Source organism: Merops nubicus, unplaced genomic scaffold, assembly GCF_000691845.1.
Source record: "Merops nubicus isolate BGI_N331 unplaced genomic scaffold, ASM69184v1 scaffold24411, whole genome shotgun sequence".
NCBI lineage: Eukaryota > Metazoa > Chordata > Aves > Coraciiformes > Meropidae > Merops > Merops nubicus.
The window spans coordinates 6,879-27,698 of record NW_008586611.1 but is presented as its reverse complement, the minus strand read 5'-3'; the positions used below and the strand labels follow the sequence as shown (position 1 = coordinate 27,698).

The window sequence follows — 20,820 nt, the reverse complement described above, 5'->3', positions numbered from 1 at the left end:
CTGGGCTCTGGCCCCCCACTCGTGCCGCTGCCCTCACCCCTCTGCCTCTGCTCCGCCACCTGCCAGCCCCAGCAAGGGCTCCCCGCGGCTCCCGGGGTCGGGAGGAGGACGGGTGGCACACAGAGAGGAGCAATACTTTCCTGGGTGGCCCACGGCACGAGGTGAGGGACTCGTGGAGCAGTGGGGAGGAGGCTGACCTTGGGAGGGCAGAGGACCCGTGGGTGAGGACACACCCTGTGCCACCCCCCCTGCCCCGAGCTCCCCACGGGTGTAACAGCCGTGCAACAGCCCTGGGGGGCTCACCCCTGCTCCCTGCTTCCTCCCAGGGCAGCCGTGAGAGCCAGCAGATGCCAAGATGACTCAGTGAGCATCAGCTGTGGGGAGTGTGGGTGGCTTTTGAGCTTCCAGCCCCTGGGGATAAAGAGGAGGCCAGTCCGGAAGGGGCGAACATCTGCGCCAGCGTGGCGACCAGCCTGGCTCTGTTTGTGCCTCGCCTCGGGGGGCTGAGCAGGCTCCTCTGAGCTGCCCTTGAGGCAGAGCAGGGTGTGGGTGATCCCCTCTCCCTGCTCTGCAGCTCAGAGAACAACTTCCAGTTTCTCAGATGTGGTTTCCCCTGACTGCGGGGACAAGTTCAGCTCCTCTGATCTGGCAAGAGGGCTTTGTGCTGGACTGGGGATGGCTGCAGAGGGACAGCTACTGCTGGTCGAGGTCCCTGGGCTGCTCTGAACTGAGAGATGCAGCTGCAAAAAGGGTATGGATTCCCCAAGGGTCTCAGAGGGTGCTAACAACATCTCTTGTGCCCCAAGCAGACCAGAGCCGTGCCCAGACACCAACAGAAGCTGCCTTGTGCCTCCAGAAACGCGCCCGAGCCCTGTACCACGCCTGAGGTGTGCATGGGAAGGGGCTGGGGGCTGCACCCCTTCCCAGAGGACACCAGCTCCCCCTGAGGCACGGCGAGGTGAGTCACTCGTGAATAACGACTATTCTTAGTCCTGTCCCCCACCTCCATGCTCTCCCTAACGCTGCCTTCCTTGCACTAGGCTTCCCTAAAAAAAAACAAACCACAAGCCTCCTCCTTCCACGCACCCCTTCCCCATTTTCCCTTCAAGACATCAGCACTCCCAGCACCTCCACAGCGTGCCACCCGGGCAGCACCAGCAGCACCAGGGTCTGGGCAGGGCAGAGGCAGGCTCTGGGGGTTCTCTGAGCCTGAGCTGCCTGCACACAGCCCCCCACCACAGGAGCCTCACGCTCCAGGGCAGCAGCTTCATGCCAACTATTAACTCTCACTGCAGCTGCTGATAGGAAAGAATTTGATTTTCCGCTCTAGATTTTGCTCCCAAAAGAAGCATTTTCTCTGCATGACTTGTTATGCCAGCTCCTGCTTGCTCTCTCTGGGGAATTGACCCAAAATAGGCTCCAAATCCGAGAAATGAGCCCCTCAAATTTTCTCCTTTTGCAGGAGTTGCTTGGCACTCCAGTAAATGTGGTGCTAATGTGACAGGTGCCACTCCCAGGACCCCAGTTTAAATCATTTCTGAGGCCTCAATAGCCAGGAAACCTTCAAACTAAGCAATCCTGGCTTCCTTTTCACCTGCTGCCTAGCATGGGGGAACCTTCCTCTGCAGCTGTGACAGCACATATATTTGTTCATAAAAAAATAAAAGCAGGTTCTTGCCAGTAAATTCTTTAGAGTGCTAGAGGCCATCAGAACTGCAGCTAAACCACAGCACTTGGCAACGGGACCAGTGACCTCTGAGCAATCACAGTTCCCATTTCTTTCCCATTCCCCACGGAGTAACTCTCCAGCAGCAACTCCTACCTTTCCTGTTGGATCTCACAAATGACAGGATCACTGCCTCTTTCTCTCTTCCTTGGAAACCATCAACAGATTTGATTTCCAGCTCTGGGTACCTATGGCAAAGGTGCTCTCTTAGCATGTCCACCTGAAAAACACACAAGAGGAACCTTGTGAAGAAAAATGCAAGGTGAAAAGGATTAAAATGGCACCATTTTGGTAAAGTCACACACCCACAAGGATAAGTGCTCGCATCCCCTGAAGGGCAAGTGCTGAGTGCTGAGGCTGGGAGTGGAAAACACCCACCTAGCAGCTCTTCCCTCCATGGCCTCGAGCCACTTAACATGGGTAAACTGGCCACAAATGCTGACTATGCAGCTTGGCTCTGCTGACTGCTGCCTTCGTCTCTCTGAGGATGTTCTGGTATCACTCCTGAAGGTGTCAAGGTTTGAATCCACCTCTGGCATTTGCTCTGCATGTGCAGAAAGAGCAAGGAGACGCCAGGAGAGGGAGGTCTCACCTGGAGGTTGTAGGGGGCTACAACAGCGATGTCTTTGGCCTTCACGCCAGCTTCCACCAAGGCCTGGATGTGCAAACCAACCAGCTGCACCTCCCCTAGGGCAGAAAGCAGAAGGGGTGGCAATGGGAACAGGCTGGCAGAGGCCACAGCTGCCAGCTTGGACACACTGCAGCTCTGAGAAGTTTCCCCACCTCCCCTGACACAGCAAGGACAGGCCAAGGGAAGTCCTGCCTGCAGCCCGGTGCCGTGGTTAGCTGGTGCTGTGCTACTCAGCCCCACTCCCAGGGCTGCACAGTGCCTGCTTCCTGCCTCCCCAGGTCACCAGCTCCCTTGAGCTGTGGATGCTCTGCTCTGGCTCAGTCCTCTGTGTTGAGGATTTGCAGAGGAAATGATCCCTCAGATAAACAAGGCTCTGTGGGGACCTCACCTTGCCCCTGCTGCCTGCTCTGGAGGGGGACAGCTCTGGGACACGGCTCAGCTGGGGCAGTGCCAACCTGCCAGAGCTTGAGGCCCTCAGACAGGCAATTGTGGCCAACAAAATTTTCCCAACGATGATACCTGGATTCCCCTTGGACTGTTCATCTTCCACATCCAGCTCATAGAGGCCACAGCCAGCAGTGTCTATAAGCAGCAAGGGAGTTGTGGTCTCTTCTGTAGAGGTGACGCCCGGCAGGTCCCTGCACAAGGTGTTTGGGAAAGTGCCAGTTAACAGTGCTGAAATCGTGCAAAGGGAGGGTCAGGGCTGGTGTCCTTTACTCCTCCCAGCAATGCTGCAAGGCCAGAGGGAGAACAGGGCTGGTACAGCTTCCCAGGGCCCAGGCTGCAGACCAGCAGCAGCATCCTGTGGGGTGAAAATGCAGGAAGGTTGGCTCTGGAGGTGGTGAAGAGTGACAAACTGAGAACTGAGGTTCCTCCCTTTCTGCTCCACCAAGCTTTGGTCCCCTTGCATCTGCAGGGATGCTACTGAAGATCACACCAAGCAGAGCAGTAGCTCAGCAGGGCCCTTTGGCTCTGGTGTGGTCCTCAGCTTTCAGCTCCAGGCTGCCACAGCCAACGGCACGGCAGGTCCCGGGAGGCCCAGGGGAGTTTGCAGGGCCAGAAAGCTGTAACTGAAAAGCCATTACTGCTCTGCACCACAGAATTGCCACTTAGATGCTCTTCCAAAATGCAAAGAGCTGAGGGCCCTGGAGAGTCTCCCAGGGACCAGCCAGCAGCACTGAGAGCTTTCTAACTGGCTGTGCGACACAGCCCAGCTACTGCCAGGCAAGGGTGCAGTGTGTGGGTGTCAGCGTCTCGCTTAAATGGGCTCCAACAGAAAAGATGTGCAGACCTAGGGAGATGTGGCAGCTGCTTTCTGTTTTCATGGCGTTGAGAGGGAGAAGCAGTGCCTGAAGTACCACCAGAGATTTGACAGCAGCGCTGTCGGGCAAGAGAAGAAAGCACAGCACAAGGAACCCCAGAGGAGCTGGGGTTTCACATCATTTCCACATCTAAAGCTGCTGCATTCAACAAAAAAATAAAATTAATAAGCCATATTTTAATATCCAAGGAAGTTGCAAGCTGAATTCACAGCCTAGGCAGAGGATGGGTGACGAAGGGCAGGAACAGAAGGGCTGGAGATGGCAGGAGGGCTCTGAAACAGCAACGTTACTGCACAGCACATACAAAGCAGAGAGAGCTGACTCCAGAGAGGCTGCAAGTAAATGAGGAGGATGGCAAGCCATCAAAAAGGAGAATTATCTCCAAATGACAGGCAGGGAGGTGAGGGCAAAGGCAGTTTCCAGCTGAAGAGAAGCCCCCAGAGCAGGCTCTCCTCCCCAGCACTGCTGGCACTGCAGGTCTGCTCCCCTGTGCTCTGGGCCCCTCGCTTCCCGTGCACTCCACTGACAGCAAGAGTCTCCTCTTTGACTGAAGCTCGTTCTTCTCCTGGCTGAAGGTGCTGCTGCTGTAACACTTGGCTGGGGAGGTGTGCAGACCAGCACAGCTATGATGGGGCAAAGGCTCTGAAAAAGAGCCCAGGATGCACCTTCCCTGGTCCCACGGCAAACCAGAGCCCAAAGGACAAGCTCTCCCCCTGGCCTTGGGGACTGGCTGCCTCAGCCCACTCACTGGATTCCAACAGAGGCAGAAGGTACCTTTCTTAGGATGCTTCTGCTTGTAAGAGCTTTTCCTAGAACTATTGGAGAATAGAACTTACGTATTTCTCGCTCAGGTAAGGGATCAATCAAATAATTTGGCCTAAGCCAACAAAACACATGAGATGCTCACAAATATCGTGAAGGAATTTGTACTAGCAATCTAAACACGAGGAGGTCATGGTCCAGTATCAAGCCCCTGCATTACCTGGTCTTCTGCAGAAGCACAGGAATGTTACATGGTTCAGTGCCTGAGCCGAGCACTGCCCCACTCCTCTGCTATCTCAGCAGACTGGCAGGTTTGATTAGGAGTTTAGAAACCCTTGTCCTCAGGAAAAGGCCCTGAGCAGGGGAACAAGCTGCACTGTGGACTGGAAAGAAAAACATTCACTCCTTCATCAGCTATAAAAATAAACCAGCTCATCAGAATAACAAAGTCACCTAACTTCAACTTTTCAGCTGGTTTCCTGTTTTAATGGTTTCAAGCCATTCTGCCTGGGGTTCTTCACTAGTTGCTATTTTTAATTTCCAGAGTTAAATGGAAAAATAAGCATGGCAAGGAACAAGAACCACCAAGAAGAGGGGTTTATACAGCACTGGTCTTGGAATTAGGTGGCTAAATCACTGCAGAGTGAGTCTGGTCCCACTCGGCTGAGCTCCTCCCGGTGCTGATGAACCAGCCTTGGCTGCTCCTCCCTGCAGAACCCCCCCACGCACCCCGAAATGATAGAGGTGGGCACAAATGTGTATAAGCCGAGGGAGAAGGCAGCAGAGCTTTGCTGCTGGAAGCTGAGCTGAAGCCAGAGACAGAACATGCTGGGGAGGAACACGGCGCCTGCTGCTCCCGTCCCGGCAGCCTCCACCCACGCTGCCCTCCAGTGGGACCATCCTGACACAAACACAGTGAAAGGGCCTCTCCAGCTACCTCTGCCCCAAACTGGACCCACGATGAATGGAGAGATTCTCAGGGAATGTCAATTTTTCTGAATCCTAAATACTTGCATTTAAAAAATGCCATTGCTCAAAGCACAACAGCTCTGTGCAGACAAGACAAGCACTGAGATATTTTATGCTTCTCCGAGTCCAACAGAGAGAATTAATGTTTTCCCAGAACTGTGCTGACTGCAGTTTTTAAAAGCACCAGTTATTGACAGCTATGGTGTGCTGGCAAACAACTGCCTGGCCCTGGCTGAGGTGGCAGTGAAACGGCCCTCGCTGCCCTCGAGTCACCAGGGGCCAGGGAAAGCACCGAGGGGAGGAAGGGCCCCGCTGCCATCAGACCTGCCCCAGGGCTGCCCTGGCAGGACGCTCTCCAGCTGCTTTCTGACCTTTCTGATGTGGCTGCTGGGACCAGGGATGGGACAGACACACACTGGGAACAATAACAGGCTGAGGTCTGGGCCTGCCCTCAGCAGCAGCCTGAGCTAGAGGAACGCTGCTGGGGTGTGCCCCCTGCACACCACCCCTCTGCATACTCTCACCAGGTGCTGGGGGGGTTATTTTGTTGCTTTTCACACCAAAGGAGGAAACAGAAGATAACTTGGCATGACTTCTTGTTACACAGGAACAAAGGACAACCCCCCACCACCCGCCTCAGTTAATGTTTCCTCAATGAAATAAAGGGTGAAACAGAAATTCTATCGCAGGGCCGGCAGGGATGGAAACCTCCCTCCATGGGGAAGGGCCAGCCCCCGTGCTGGGACACAGAGGACACCTCTGCTCACGCAGCACCGAGGAGCAAGTCGCTTACCTGAGCAGGTGCTGTGCGACGGAGGGGTGGGCGCTGAGCTGGCCGCCGTACAGCTCCGCCGACGCCCACTGCATGATGGCCTCGTGCATCCGGTACTGCACCCGCAGCATCCGCACCACCTCCCGCCCGAACCGCCCCACCAGCCGCTCCATCAGGCTGAGGGACAGGCCCTGGGCAGCCGCCCTGCGTGGGGGAAGAAGGGAGCAGTGGAATCGGGGGGTCTGTCCTGCAGGGATGAGCTTGGATCCAGAGGGAGCCCCCCCTGGGCTGGAGACCCCACCAGCATCTCCCTGCAGGTGCCGCTGGAATTGCACAGAGTCGACCAGTGCCAATGGTGCTAAGCTGCAATGCCCTCGGGGCAGCTGCCATCCCTCCTCAGGACCCTGCTAGGTGCTGTGCGACGGAGGGGTGGGCGCTGAGCTGGCCGCCGTACAGCTCCGCCGACGCCCACTGCATGATGGCCTCGTGCATCCGGTACTGCACCCGCAGCATCCGCACCACCTCCCGCCCGAACCGCCCCACCAGCCGCTCCATCAGGCTGAGGGACAGGCCCTGGGCAGCCGCCCTGCGTGGGGGAAGAAGGGAGCAGTGGAATCGGGGGGTCTGTCCTGCAGGGATGAGCTTGGATCCAGAGGGAGCCCCCCTGGGCTGGAGACCCCACCAGCATCTCCCTGCAGGTGCCGCCCTAGGCCCCTGGTGAGCACCAGTGCCAATGGTGCTAAGCTGCAATGCCCTCGGGGCACCTGCCATCCCTCCTCAGGACCCTGCTGAGCACCAGTGCCAATGGTGCTAAGCTGCAATGCCCTCGGGGCACCTGCCATCCCTCCTCAGGACCCTGCTGAGCACCAGTGCCAATGGTGCTAAGCTGCAATGCCCTCGGGGCACCTGCCATCCCTCCTCAGGACCCTGCTGAGCACCCCGGTGCAGCTCTGCTGTGATCCTGTCACCTCCTGGGCCTGTTCCTCCTGGGTACCAACAGGCGGTGGAAGGGGAGCAGGAGAAGGCTGCAGGGTCCCAAGCATGATTTCTCAGCGTAGGCTCCCCAGGAGGGTTAAGACCCTCAGGGACAGACTTCTGCCTTGCACAGAGATCAGAAAGGCTCAAACACACCAGGGTGGAGAGATGCCTGCTCCCTCCTCCCGTGGGGGAGTGCCACGGGGTGCTACCACTGTGACAGAAGAGCTGCAGATGGGATCAGCTCCCCTGCGTGCAGCAGCCACCTCTCACATCCAGGTCTGCTCCAGGGGGGGGTAAGAGGAGTGAGGATGCCCAAGATAGCTACTTGTGGAAACAGCCCCAGAAGAAAAACCTCTCAACCTGCAAGCTCATCCTGCTGAGCCTCAGCCACGCTGCTCCTGCCACGGGCACTCCTGCCAGCCCAGCAACGGGATCAGCACCACTGGAGGTGTCAGGCTCAGAGCTGCACCCCGGGTCCTGAGACTCCTGATGTCAGCAAGGCAGCCCCTGCTCCTGTCCCACCACGGCTCTCACTGCTCCTTGGCCACTCGCCCTGCACTAATGCAGCTCAGTGCTTATTGCTTTACTGCCCATTAAGAAAACCAACACTCCCATCACACCTGGCAAAGGTCCTGTGCTCATATCTGTGACACAAATTAATAAAGTTCCTAATGAAATAAGCCTTTCAGAGGCCTAATTGCTTTCTCTTCACTGTCCAGAAAGGGTTTGTTGGGAGCATTGCCTGATGGTGCCCTCTGGGAAAGATGGACAAGAACCACTGGACTCTGATTTTGTGTTTTGAGTACTTCAGAGCATAAAGAGTTCTTTTATACTGTGTGTTCAGCACTTTGTACAATACCATGGTCCTGGTTGCTACCAGAACACAATGAACAAGCACAAAGATGAAGAAATGATGATAGAGAACAGCTCTGGGAAATGATTTCTGTGGAGGCCAAGGGGCACAGCACACACTGGCCGTGGGAGCATGCCCTGACTGCATGGGGAGCGCCTGCCCTGCTGCCCTGGCCAGCCCGAGTGCCACAGCAGGGCACTCAGGAACTGCCACAGGAGAGTGCAGAGTGCTGCATGTTCTGCTGCCCATCGGAGCCCTGCTGAGGCTGGCCACAAAGCCCTCCCAGCTTCCCAGCCCCAGCCCTGTGCTGGCGTGGCACAGAGGTGGCTGCAGAGTCCTGACGCTCCCCAGCGAGACCCGGGGAGAAAAGCGAGAGGTGGGTGCCCCAGCAGTGGGCCAGAGGGGGGCTGGGTTCCCAGGAGGGGAAGGGGATTAGGTGGGGTATGGGGGAAAGAGCAGGACGTGGGGCTGGGGAGCTCACTCCTGTCATCAGGGATCAGCTCTCCTCCTTCCAGGCCCGCAGCCGAATGAGAAGGCGCCGACAGCCTGATGCTCCCAGCTCTGCTCTGCTCCGTGGCTGTGCAAAAAGACTCAGCCTCTGGGGCAAGGGGTAAGTAACCTCTAGAGGAGGGCCACAAAGATGGTCAGAGAGCTGGGACACCTCTCATGTGAGGCTAGGCTGAGAGAGTTGGGATTGTTCAGACTGGAGAAGAGAAGGCTCCAGCCTTCCAGAATCTGAAGGGGACTACAGGAAAGCTGGGGAGGGCCTTTTACAAGGGTTTGTAGTGATAGGAGAAGGGGTGATGGCTTCAGACTGGAAGAGGGGAGATTTGGATTAGAAATGAGGAAGAAGTTCCTCACTGTGAGGGTGGTGAGAGACTGGCCCAGGTTGCCCAGGGAAGCTGTGGATGCTCCATCCCTGGAGGTGTTTAAGACCAGGCTGGACAGGGCTCTGAACGACCTGCTCCAGTGGGAGGTGTCCCTGCCCATGGCAGGGGCTTGGAACGAGACAATCTTTAAGGTCCCTTCCACCCCAAACCATTCTATGATTCTATGAACCAGATCTAACAGGGAGAGCTGTCTGCAGTCAGGCACAAGCACCTTCCCCAGACAGCCATTCCTTAGGAGCAGCCCTTCCTCCCACATGACCAGGGGATGCAGGGGTTCAGAGCCCACCTCTCACTTGGTCTTTGCCTAGAGTGTGACCACTATCACCAAGATAAAAATACTTCTGGTTCCTTCTTCCAGCCATCTCCTTTGGACAGTCTAATTAAAGAGCAGGTCACATGTGGAGCCATCCATGGGTGACCTGGCTCTCAGGGCCAAGAGGGCACCATGAGCCTTCAACTGCCCTGCCCAGCCTCTCCTGGGACCCAGCCCTCTGTCCATGGGCCCTGTTTAAGCGCAGCACTGGCCCTTCTGTCCCCACCTGAGCTATGCCCTACCTCTGTCTCCTGGAGGGACATACCTATGGACCTTGGATCTGTGTTGCAGGTCACATTGATCCTGTCTTTAGCTGCATCTTCTAGATGGACCTTGAATCCATGCTTTGTTTCTAGTCCACCTCCTGAAGGAACCCCCCGGATGGACTGTGGACGTGGTTCGTAGCTTGCTGGAGCTGCTGACAAGCCCCTTGCCAGCCCTTGGCTCTGCCTGCCATGCTCAGGCCCCAGGGGACTGTCCTGTGGATGGTGACACTGCTCCTGACCTTTGCTGCTGCAGGCACTGGCTCAGTCCCATCAGGCAACTCAAGTGAGAGGTGAGGGATACCAAAGTGAGATGCTCTCAACATCTTAAAGGGCTGCAGCAGGCTTGCCAGCCTTACCAACCATTGTCTTTTGTCCTTTGCTCCCCTCCCTTGGCTCACAAACTCTTGCACACGTGGGAGCAAGCCTAGAGCAGATTCTCATGCAGAACTGGCAGAAACCCCAGAGCTCCTCAACAACAAACACTCTGAAGCATTTCTTGTAATGCTGCAGAATGAAGCACAGGGTGGGGGACATTAAACCTTGCAGCCAGCCTCCCAAGCAGTGCTCCCCTGTACACTCCCACAGCTCCCACCACAGGGACTGACACGAGCTGTATGCTGAATTAATAATGAGGAATTAAACTGCCTGCAAATATTTCACCTGTTAATAAATCTCCTATTATTTTACAGCTCAGTTAATTCTTACAATGGGGGATTTCCGTGCCAGCGTAACTGGAACAACACTGAGTGAATCTTTTTAAGTATCAATTGCTTTAGAGAAATTAAATTGGGATAGGAGGCTGGACAGACAGAATCACTGATGCTCAGGGTATCTACTTTAAAGTGCCTAAAGTAAAGCTAAAAATACCAGACTAAGCCCAGTGTGTGCTGCTGACCTGGTTTCACCCGGCTTCACGTGCAGGCTAAGGCTGTACTTGGCTTGAATGCACCTTCCTGGGGTACCAGGATAGATCCCAGCAAGGGAGGAGGATGAGGCCCTGCTGCTCTTCCCAGGTAAGGCTTTCTCCTCCAGCCCTTGGAGGAAGGCTACACAGTCTGGGTGATAGTTGCAACCAAGCAGAATCAAGCATTGCAAAGGCTGCCGGGTCCACCGTGGTGTGAAATCTCCTGTGTGGGCTGGGTGTGGAGTCAGCCTGCCTCAGAGGTGTCAAGAATGCTCCCTACTTGGGGGGACAAAAGGGAAGTGTTTCCCACGGAGGGATGGAGCTGTGCCCTCAGTCACCTTACATCTTTTCTTAGTCATCCTCTGGATAGCTGGTCTCCTCCCCACGAGACAGGAGAGTCGTTGGTGTGGCTCTGATCCCTGCTGTACACCCTACACCCGGACAGGGCGCTGGAGGAGGATGTCACTGTCCTCTGCTGCCTCAGGACCTCTGCACTACGCCCCTGGAAGGCCAAGCCAGGCTGAGGCTGCTGTTGACATGCAAAGTGTCAGCTGCCCTTTGCTTTGTGCCCAGGGTTCCTGATCCTCGTGTGGGTCTAAGAGGTCTCACAGCAGCTGTGGAGGCTGGCAAACAAAACCAAGACCTGACACTCGCTCTTCAGTGACCAAGTGAAACCATTTGGACCTGACAAGCAAACCAGCCAGCCACTGAGCATGGAGGAGCAGCCCGTGCATTTGGGCTGGTGGAGACATCCAGGCTGACTGCTAGCAAACAAGATGGCAAAACATTCCTGTGCTTGTCTAAGAAACCAGCTGAGAGCAAGAGATCTGATAAGTATCTGCAGATATCTGAGGACTGTAAAACAAATCAATAAATCAAAGCCCTGCTGCAGAGACAAATTAATTAGGATGTCATAAAAAGATGGAATAATGACTAAAATGAAAACAAGGAAAACAAATGTTCCTGTCAGACAGCAGAAACTGTCCTGGGATGGCCCCTGGGACTGGGCCAAAACCCAGCAGGAGGCTTGAAGCTGATGTCCATGAGCTTTGGAGCAGGCTGCTGGGAGGGGAACTGCAGGGGACTGGCACTGGCCACCACTGAGAGCTGTCAGAAGAAGCACATCCAGCACGGGTGCAGGTGAGTGTAGGGTAAGGGGGGGTGGATGCCATCTGCACCCTGAGATGACTGTAAGGGTGTCAAAAAGCAAGAAAGAGGAGCACCCTTCAGACTCTCCACCAGAACTCAGCCTCAAGTGGAAAAAACAGATAGCTGATAAATGCTGAATCCATGGAGGCAAAGCAGGTACCAAGAAGGTAGTTCCAGCAGACAGGGCCCAGCTCCCTGGGCTGAGCACAGGCTGTGTGGAAGCCTCACTGCCAGGTTGCACTTGCAGTCCAGCTCTGACAAGGGATCAAAGTGTTCCCCTTTGAGTTTGCTCCTAAGCAGAGGCTGCCTGCTTAAGCAGGGCTGACGCCACACCCCGTAGTAAGAGAGGAGCCTTCTGGCAGCCCAGATTCATCCCAGAGATCTTTAGACCCTCCACTGAGGCACCAAAAATAGGAGTCCACCCACTCCAGGTCTGCTGTCATGAATGGAGGAGAAGGGGAAGGTGGGTGGAAGGGTTTGAGTCCTCTGGGTGAATCATCCCTGGCTTATCATTTCCCATTAACTGAAGAGGAGGCAGGGCCTTATTTCCACCTCTGGAAGTACCTGCCAGGATGGAGGCAGAGGGACTCTGCCTTTGTGCCTCACCTGGCAGCCTGCAGGGCCTGTGAGCAGCACAGGGTGGTGCTGGGAGGAGGAAAGACCTGTTCTGTGCCTTGGTCCATGCAGCAAGTGCTTTCACTTGGGCAGCAGTTAAAAACAGGGGCAGAGTCCTGATCTGTATGGAAAAGAGCTAATCATTTTTAAAGGCATTTATCTGAAGAGTAGTTTGGTTTCTCAAAATCAGTCATTCTAATTGATCAGAATTTGTTAGCTGTTGCATTTAATTAGGAGGCTCCTGAGCCAAACTGCCAGCTGCCCCAGGCAGGCCTAGCTGCTCATCCTCTGCACCACGGGCTGCCTGGGGCTGTCCCCAGACAACCCCCCAGCCTGAAGGAAGGAAACTCATTTCTTTCAGCACTGGGCATTGTGCTTCCCACCAGGGCACCGGGGCCACCCCAGGGGTCTTCTGCAGGACAAACTCTGCACTGAGCTATTCACACCCTCTGCAGATTCAAAGGGTCTGTCCATGGCCTGTGCTCCTCAGGGCCAGCAGAGCTGAGGGACACACTGGTCAGCTGCAAAGAGGAGAGGACAATGTGGCTATTCCCCAGCAGAGCCCAGGACCAGAGGGAAGACTCCAGCTCGGTGCCTGCCTGAGGAGCACCCACTGTCAGTTCTGTCTGTCCAGCTGCCAGTGTGCCCATCTGCAACCAACCTGCAGGGCTGCCAAGGCTCCCACTGAGGTGAAAGGTCAAGCCAGACACAGCCCCAAAAGCTTTATTTTTCACTTGTTCTCCTGCAGTCTCAGTCTTCAGATGGTCAGTCACCTGAGCAATGGGCAAAGCCTGAAAATGCCCAATCTGGGATAATTTTAGTTCATGAGATGTCAGCCTTTAGAAGCGAGGGGAAAGCCAGGAGAGATGGGCTCACAAGCAAAGGCTGGGCTGGGCTTCAAGACATCTTGCTCAGGCCCAGGAGCCCCCAGAGCTGAAGGTCTCCCAGGCTCTTTGATGGCTTTGCCTCACGGTAGCAAACAGGCCTCAGGAGTGGCTCGGGGAGGAGAGGGAAGCCTGGCTGGCAGGGGCAGCAGCATGGCAGCAGCATGGCAGCAGCTCTGCCCGTCAGGCTGAGCCAGGGACGTGCCTGGGGAGCAGCAGTGTGGGAGAGCACAGCCCATAACTCCTCCCAGGGAGCTGCAGCCAGCCTGGCTTCCCACTGCACCTGCCAAAGGCAAGGTCCAGGAGCTGGGCTCTGCTGACTGGTGCCTCGTCTGAGCAGCCCCCAGGGCCTGGACCTGCTGGTGCCTTCAGCAATAATTTTGCTTAATGTAGCAAGTTTTTCAGATCATAATTGACTGGTAAGCCAGGCCATGATATAAATCTGTTAACACTATTGATCCAGATGCACGTTCTCTCTGCTCTGTGTTATTTGAAATCTATTGAACTACAGGAAGGGCACAGAGTGACAGGGCACTTCAACATCCCTAAGGCTTCACCCAAAAGGGATTACCTCCAGCAGGCAGGAGAGGAGTGTGCTTATCACCTGCCAAGACCTGCAAAACAAGCAGCATTCGTGTGCCTGATAACAGGAAAATGAGGAGGTGGAACAGTGCCTTAATGTTACTGGCACCACCCCTCAGCCCCCCCCTTGGGTTTTTCATTTCCCTTGCTCAAAATTCAAGCAAGATTACAGATGAGTATCTTGCTCATTATCTTTTGGAAGCAGGAGAGGGAGTTTATGAAGCCAGCCCCATTTCTCTGCCTCTGCACAACGATGGTTCAGTAATTCCAGGCCTGAGAAACAGGCACAGGTTTGTATTTCAGACCCCCCAGAGGCTCCCCAGTGCTGTGTGGAGCATCCCCCTTGAAGCAGAGGTGATTTACCCCAGCCTTGCCTCAAACAAACTGTTCCTAGTATGCACGTTGGAGGCATCGTGAGGTTTCAGAATCACTGTGGGGGGTGTGATAAGGCAGTGTCTGGGTGGGCCAGCTCCCACATTAAAACCTTCAATAAATAAATGTGGAGCCACAGAAGCAGAATTTAATAAAGGGAAGAGATGGCTTGGATTAAACTGAGTATGAGCCTGGATCCACTCTACAGAGCCTGCAGGCAGCAAAGAGGAGGTAAGCCAGGCACAGGGAAACCTCATGTGGAGAAACAGATCATCTTTCTTAAAAACAAACATTTTCAAATTTATATACAAATATTGGCCAGAGAAAGCCCAGTTTGTGTCTCTGTTTGGATCACCTTCTGTTTGCCACCATTTTGCTAGGCTGCATGGCTGAAGGGATTGTTTTGAACTGGTTTTTGAACAACTTTTCTAACCACTCTGAAAATTACTTTGTATAACAGAGAGAAAACAAAGAATTGAAAACGTGTGCTGCTGAGCAAGTGGAATCAAAAATATACCCCTGCTGCTGACACCTCTCTGAGGAAAAACGTCTGCCAAAATATACACAACTGTGAGTAAACCAACAGCAGTGCACAGCATGAGTCCTCCCTAAGGAGGAAACCCACAGCAAACAACACAAGCTCAACACCTTGAACTCTCTGGCTCTGGGGCACGTTTGGGTGGCTGGCAGAAGGATGCAGACAAGCACACACAGGGCCACCACCAAGCCCAGGACAGCACCTCTGCTTCCCTGCTCATTGCAGCAGGTCCTGCCCCTCGTGCAGTGGGTGGGAAGGTCCCCACGCTGCTACACAGGTGCTCTGGGAAGAACTGTTCTCATGATGCTGCAGAGCTGCCTCTGACACCCCCAGGGTGACACATCTCCCTGGAACACAGCTCAGCACCAGCTTCTGCCTGTTCTCCCTGCCTCAGGGCACTCACCCTGCCTGGCTGCCTGGCTTTGTGTGCAGAGGATCCTCTCCACTGGGGGCACACGGGGGGCACACAGCTCCTAAGTGCATGTGGGGCCAGGGAAATCCTGGGGGAGGCTGGGCCTTTACCTGCTGGGCCGTGTCCCTGGTGCAGCTGAAAGGAGCTCTGCAGAGCATGTGTGGCAGCGTTCCCAAGGCAGACAGCTCCCTGTGCCTCTGGGAGTGAGTCCCCACTGCGAGTGGCCAGGACCTGCTGCTGCATCACCCTCTGCTCCTGAGGTTTGCTGTAGCAGCTTTACCTGGGTAACCCTCCAGAGGCTGTTCCCACAAAGCCCAACCCAGCACTCGGGCTCCTGCAGGCCACGTCTCTGCTCCTGCCTGACAGAAGCCTCACAGCAAGGGCCACACAGCCTGGAGAACTCCCAGCAAGCCCAGAGCAGGCTGAAAGCTGCCTGTCAGAGCACTGCCTGCCTGCAGGCTCCAGCCCCTGCCGAGGCCCAGCAGGAGCTCAGCAGCACAAGAGGTGACTCTCCAGCACCGTGCCGACTACTCGTGTTTTGATACTCGTGGCTCTGTCAGCAGCAGGTGAAGGACCAACTGCTGTGTCCTCCTGCCATAAGAAAGCCTGCTCAGATGGGGCTGCATTAAACTTTAAGCAGTGGCTATCAGCAAAGCAGCTCTGATGTAATCCTGGCAGTGTGACTGAACCTAGCTCAGGGGGGATGCCAGCAATTAACCCACATTAATGAAGCGTCTTGACACTCCAGAAGCATCTGGCTGCACAAACATCAGGAGGACCTGGGGCCACGGACAGCTCCTTACTTGTGAGAGATGATGGTGGGGGGAAGCTGCTTGTGATCCCCAGCCAGGATGCACTTGGGAGCCCTCAGCAGAGGTATCCAGCAGCTGGCCTCCAGGGCCTGGGCACACTCGTCTATCACCACCAGGTCAAAGTGGCTTTCAGGAAGCAGCTTCAGAGGGCCATCAGAGGAAGCACCTGGTGAAAGGAGAAGGTGCACAGCTTAGCAGGGAATGAGAGCAGAGCAGGCAACCTGTTCTTAAAACAACCACACACCTGAATTCTGACCCAGGAGGGGCTGGTAAAATGATGTTACTTCACAGAGATTTAGAAACCTGGCTCTGGAGTCCATGCCAAATACATACACATACTCATACACATACACATATATGTGTGTGTGTCAGAACTGGTTTTGCCAATTTTTGTTTGTGCTTTTTTGCCCGTGCATCTGGGCCCAAAAGCTTCCAAGTGTCTTTGAAAACAACAGCCAAACCCAGATGGCAAACAGAGCAATAAGCTCAAGTACCTCACCCGGAGCAGGAGCAGAGCAGGAGCACTAATGAACACCCACCTCCCTTCTGTCCCCACAGGCAAACAACTTCTCACCAACCAAGCCTGAGAGGCTGAGGGACTGGAGAGCTGCTTGCCTGATACACTGAGGGACACCCCAAGGGGGAAAGCTCAGTGGAGACACTGTTCTCCAACAGCTCCTGTGCTATGGCAGCAAAGCTCTGGGAGCAGCTCTGACTGGGGTGATTTTGCTTTGCCCCTGGAAATCCTGCTGCCTCTGCAGCTTTGCATCAGTTCAGAAGTTAGTTAGTTAACAGAGACACCCTGTTTGCCTTGAAAAATTTTTTTCCAGCCTGTATGAATCTGTTAACAAGGGGCATTTGCTTTGAGCTTGACCTGAGCAATTTTGCCATGCTGAAGGTGGAAGGAAATGAAGCAGAAAGGTCCTCTCCATCTAAGAGAGACTGCACCAGCGTGGCTGCAGCTCTGCAGATGATCTCCTTCCCTTACAGCTTGACTTGAATTTGTCAAACTCTCATTAACTAAAGGTCACTGGTGTCCTCTGTGTTGCCATGATTAAATTCTCTCTCTGCTGACCCTAGCAACAGACCAATTTGACTTGCATAAATATTAATTCCCATCAGACCACAGGGTTTCAGACAAATACCAAGAGTGCTCAGCTGAGGAAAACACCAAATCCAAACCCTCTGTTTGTCCACCAGCTTTTGCCAAAGCAGAACTGCAAGGCCCAGACTCCCAGGAGAAAATCACAAAGAGCAACACCATGGTCAGCACAAAATACCAGTTTTATAGAATAATGGAAACCTCCCTGCTTTTTCAGGCAAAGTTTAAAGAAGTTAGAGCTCAATTCCCAGTAAATAATGCACTGGAAGGATTGATCTTTCCTTTAACCTTCACACCAGTACCTTGTGAACCACGAGGTTCTTTTTTATGGCCTAAAAGTATTGATGTTTCCCTTCAGCAAATAATCCCTGAGCAACCAAATCTGAAGATTCTAAGTAGCCCCTGGAGTATTATACATCTGATCTGGAAAAGCACTTTAGCACATGTTAAACTTTAAATGTTCCCCCGGGGTTACAAGGGTGTTACAGTCCCAGCCATAGATGCAGATGTGCCCACAAGTGCTGCCTGAGGAACAGCTGGAACTGTTCCCAAACTCCCACCTCGTTTACAGCACTTGGGTGGCTTACAGAGCCAACCCCAGCCAGGCAGGCTGAGGCCAGGCCATGCAAACACGTGCTGTACTGAGTCACTCATGGAAATCAGCCAAGCAGGAGAGGAATTCCATGTGACCTGTGGAATCAATGAGCAGATTGCACACCTCCAGCAGCACTTGTTTACTCGCTGCAAGCTCAGCTCCTACTCAGAACTAGCAAAGATGGGCCACACTGGCTCACAACAAAGATTCATGTTCTTTGCTAAACAACATCACGTGCCAGAGTGTGGGCAGGGAGAATCCCACCACAGAGGGGTCTGGGAGCTTGCAGCCAACCCAGCTGAACTCCCAGGGGCTTGGAGCAGGAACACTCAGTCTCCCTCCTACCCTGGCAGGATGCTGCACTGCAGGGCACACGGTTTACATCAGGCCTGGCAGGGGAGGTGAAATACTGCAAAGAAAAAGAGGGTCTCACACCTGTATTTGTAGCAAGGATGACACTGGCATGGGTGAGGGCAGCAACCATGGCAGCTTCTTCTCGTTCCTTCAGCTCCTTTTTCAGTGCCTTAATCTCAGTGTGAAAATGGCTTCGCTCTCCCTTGTCTTGAGCCTTCTTAGTTTTTGCCTATAAAACAGAAAACTCAAGATAGAACAAACTGTTTCTAGTCCTGGGGATATGTTCAGCTCCTCAGATAATCAAAGATCCTGGGCACAGCATGGCTTCACTATGTCCACCATAACACACTGGCTGACCATAACCAGCCCCCCAGAACCTTGGTTTCTCTTCCCCTCCCTGCCCAAGAGCCCCATCCACAACCAGCACTGCACAGAGTATTTCTGTCTGTGCAGATGATGAACTGCATCAGTAGGACCCCAGGCTCTGACCATGTTACTGCCCATCAGACCAGGAGCTGCACCATCACCCTGGGTCCAGACTGTGATGTCTCAGACTCAGCTGGTCCATGGCTAAACTCCTCTGGCTGCACATATTGACCCTCTTGGATCGTGAGCATGAAGTGTTCAAAAACAACTCCCTGTCCCCAGATCCTCTGCCCAGCCCCTCCTGCTCTGCCCTGTACTTTCCCAGTGCCCCACAGATCAGCAGGGAGGAGGGCAGAGGTCCATCCAATGGCCAGGCCTGTGCAGCAGTCAAGGCAGCTGGGCACAGAGCAGGGAGTGCTGACCCACAGTGCTCAGGCTGAAGGGGAGAAGGGTCTCGAGCCTTTGCTGGGACTGCCCACCTCACCCTGCCCCAGGAGGCCCTCACCTGCCCAGGGAGGCACAGACCCTCTGGCCCCAGGTGCCCTGGAAGCAGGAGGGCTCCCCAGGCTGGCTGTGCCACGTCCAGGCAGAGCAGCAGCTCTGCACACAAGAGGTGCCTCTGGGCTGCTCTGAGTGATGCAGAGCAATACCTAGACAGGCTCGTGGCTTTTTTTAGCAATGCCTATTACATCTATCCTACACATCTCATCATCACCATTGGTTGCTAGTGCTTCCCCAGCCACAGACCAGCAGCTACGAGACAGCAGCCAGGCCACTGTTCACTGCAGGGCACCCTGAGAAGGCCACCCCCTCTCAGATGGAGATCTGCATTACTGCCCCAGAGAGACCTGGGAGACCCAAAAAGGCTCCAGACAGAAGCTTTAATAAGCAGCCAAACCAATAAGACCTGATGGTCCCTGTAATCTGCTCTGGAGGGATGGACTCTCCAGTGTCTGACAAGTTTCAGCCTATCCTGCAGCCTCTTCCCTAGGAAAGACACTCGTGTGTCAGCAGCTCCCGCTAATCCTGCAGGTACTTCATGCCTGGGAAAGCCCCACAGGTCTGTCACCTGCAGCCAGCACTGGCTGAGGGCTCAGAGGAGGGATCACAGACAGAACAGACAACGTGATCACAGAGGCATCTTCTCCCTAGCTTGCTCTAACAGGACAGGGTGGGCACCAGTCCTGGTGAGCTGAAGGGACAGGTTAGCATCAGCTTCTCTGCTAGGAGCACAGGGAGACGAGAGAGCAAAAGTGATGGTGACAGCAGGGACAGGTTTAATTTATGTTCTGCAAAAAAGATGGTTAGTAAATTAACAGCAACTGTTCTCTGATGTTGGCTGGTGACACTAAGACCCAAAATCAGACTGACTCCCAGCTCTGGGGGCAGCTGAGGGGGCAGGGGCCTGTCTGGAGGGAGAGAGCAGCTCTAAGGCTGGTGCTTGGCACACTGAGCCTGGATCCCCCTCAGCCCTCATTAGTGCTCTGGGGCTGCCAGCAGGCTCTAATTGTCCTGACCTGCCTCCTTTAGGCCCCCACCCACCCAACCATTGGTCTGGGAGCTTTTAAAGCCAGGCCTCACCCTTTTCCTGAGCTAGAGGGTTTGTGTTCTGGGCACAGCTTCCTTTCTGGGCTGGCTGAAGACTGGCCTTGTCACCCTGGGCCTGCCTGGTGACCTGGGCTGGCCCTGCTTGACACCGTGGGACCCATCCTGCCCTGCCTTTCTGGCTCAGGTATGGTGGGGCTGCACCCTTCTTGGGCAAAGAGTATCTAGATGCTGAGGTCCTGAAAGCCTGAAGCCTGAACAGGTGAAGGAAGGAGACACAAAAGGGTAGAAAATGCACAAAAAAAGCATGGGGGGTTATTTCTATTTCTAGTTCTCCTGTAGCTGGGGGTAGTGAAGGAAAGGAGTGAGAAGAGTCAAAATGTGGAGTGGACAAAAGAAGTTATTACAGGGGCAAGCAGGGAACATTGCAGAGGAGAAACTGAGGCAGGACAATGGAAAGATGAGCCCTGACCTCAGAGGTGAGCTCTCTGCAACCCAGAGATAGGAGGAGATGCTACTGAGTCAGGTGCATCTTCTGTGACAGACCCCAGGTGGGCAGCTTGAGGTGCTGCTAGGCAAGCTGGACAGCAGCTCTGTCAGCTCCTGGGTTCTGGCTGGTATTTTGGGGCAGAACAAGCCCTGTGGCCAGTCACTCTCTCCCATCAGCACACATCCTTGCCTCGGGGGGAAGCAGATGGGGACCTTAGTGCCAAGGACTCTGATTTCTCCCTAACTTCCCTCCTACTAGGGAAAATCAACAGTGGGGGAAAAAAAAACTCCTACAGTGCCTTCCAAGGCAAGGACAGGGAAAATGAAACACTGGCAGGAAAGATGTGTCCCTCCTACTAGGGAAAATCAACAGTGTGTGGGGGGAAAAAAAACCTCCTACAGTGCCTCCCAAGGCAAGGACAGGGAAAACGAAACACTGGCAGGAAAGATGAAAAATAAATTGAGATGTAAAAAGGACTTAGTGCAGAGCTGTAGCTACAACCAGGTCTCCACCCTAGCAGGCAGGTGCATTTGTGACCATGGCTCTTGGTCATGAGCACAGCTTCACCCAGAACTGGTCTGCCCAGTGGCTTGGCAACAGAAACACTGGTTGATGCAC

The 20,820-nt window shown here is 54.4% G+C and overlaps 1 protein-coding gene across 1 annotated transcript in view; it reads right to left on the bottom strand.

The window, feature by feature from the left end:
• Window positions 1-1,822: 1,822 nt before the first annotated feature.
• The window catches only part of IGHMBP2 (immunoglobulin mu binding protein 2), a gene marked incomplete at both ends in the record, with an annotated part of 21,086 nt that continues 2,088 nt past the window's right edge, over window positions 1,823-20,820 (bottom strand). Inside the window, 6 exon segments of the mRNA XM_008948718.1 lie at window positions 1,823-1,946; window positions 2,319-2,413; window positions 2,877-2,995; window positions 6,204-6,386; window positions 15,742-15,916; window positions 17,883-18,030. Of these exon segments, the coding sequence (XP_008946966.1) occupies window positions 1,823-1,946; window positions 2,319-2,413; window positions 2,877-2,995; window positions 6,204-6,386; window positions 15,742-15,916; window positions 17,883-18,030 (844 nt within the window).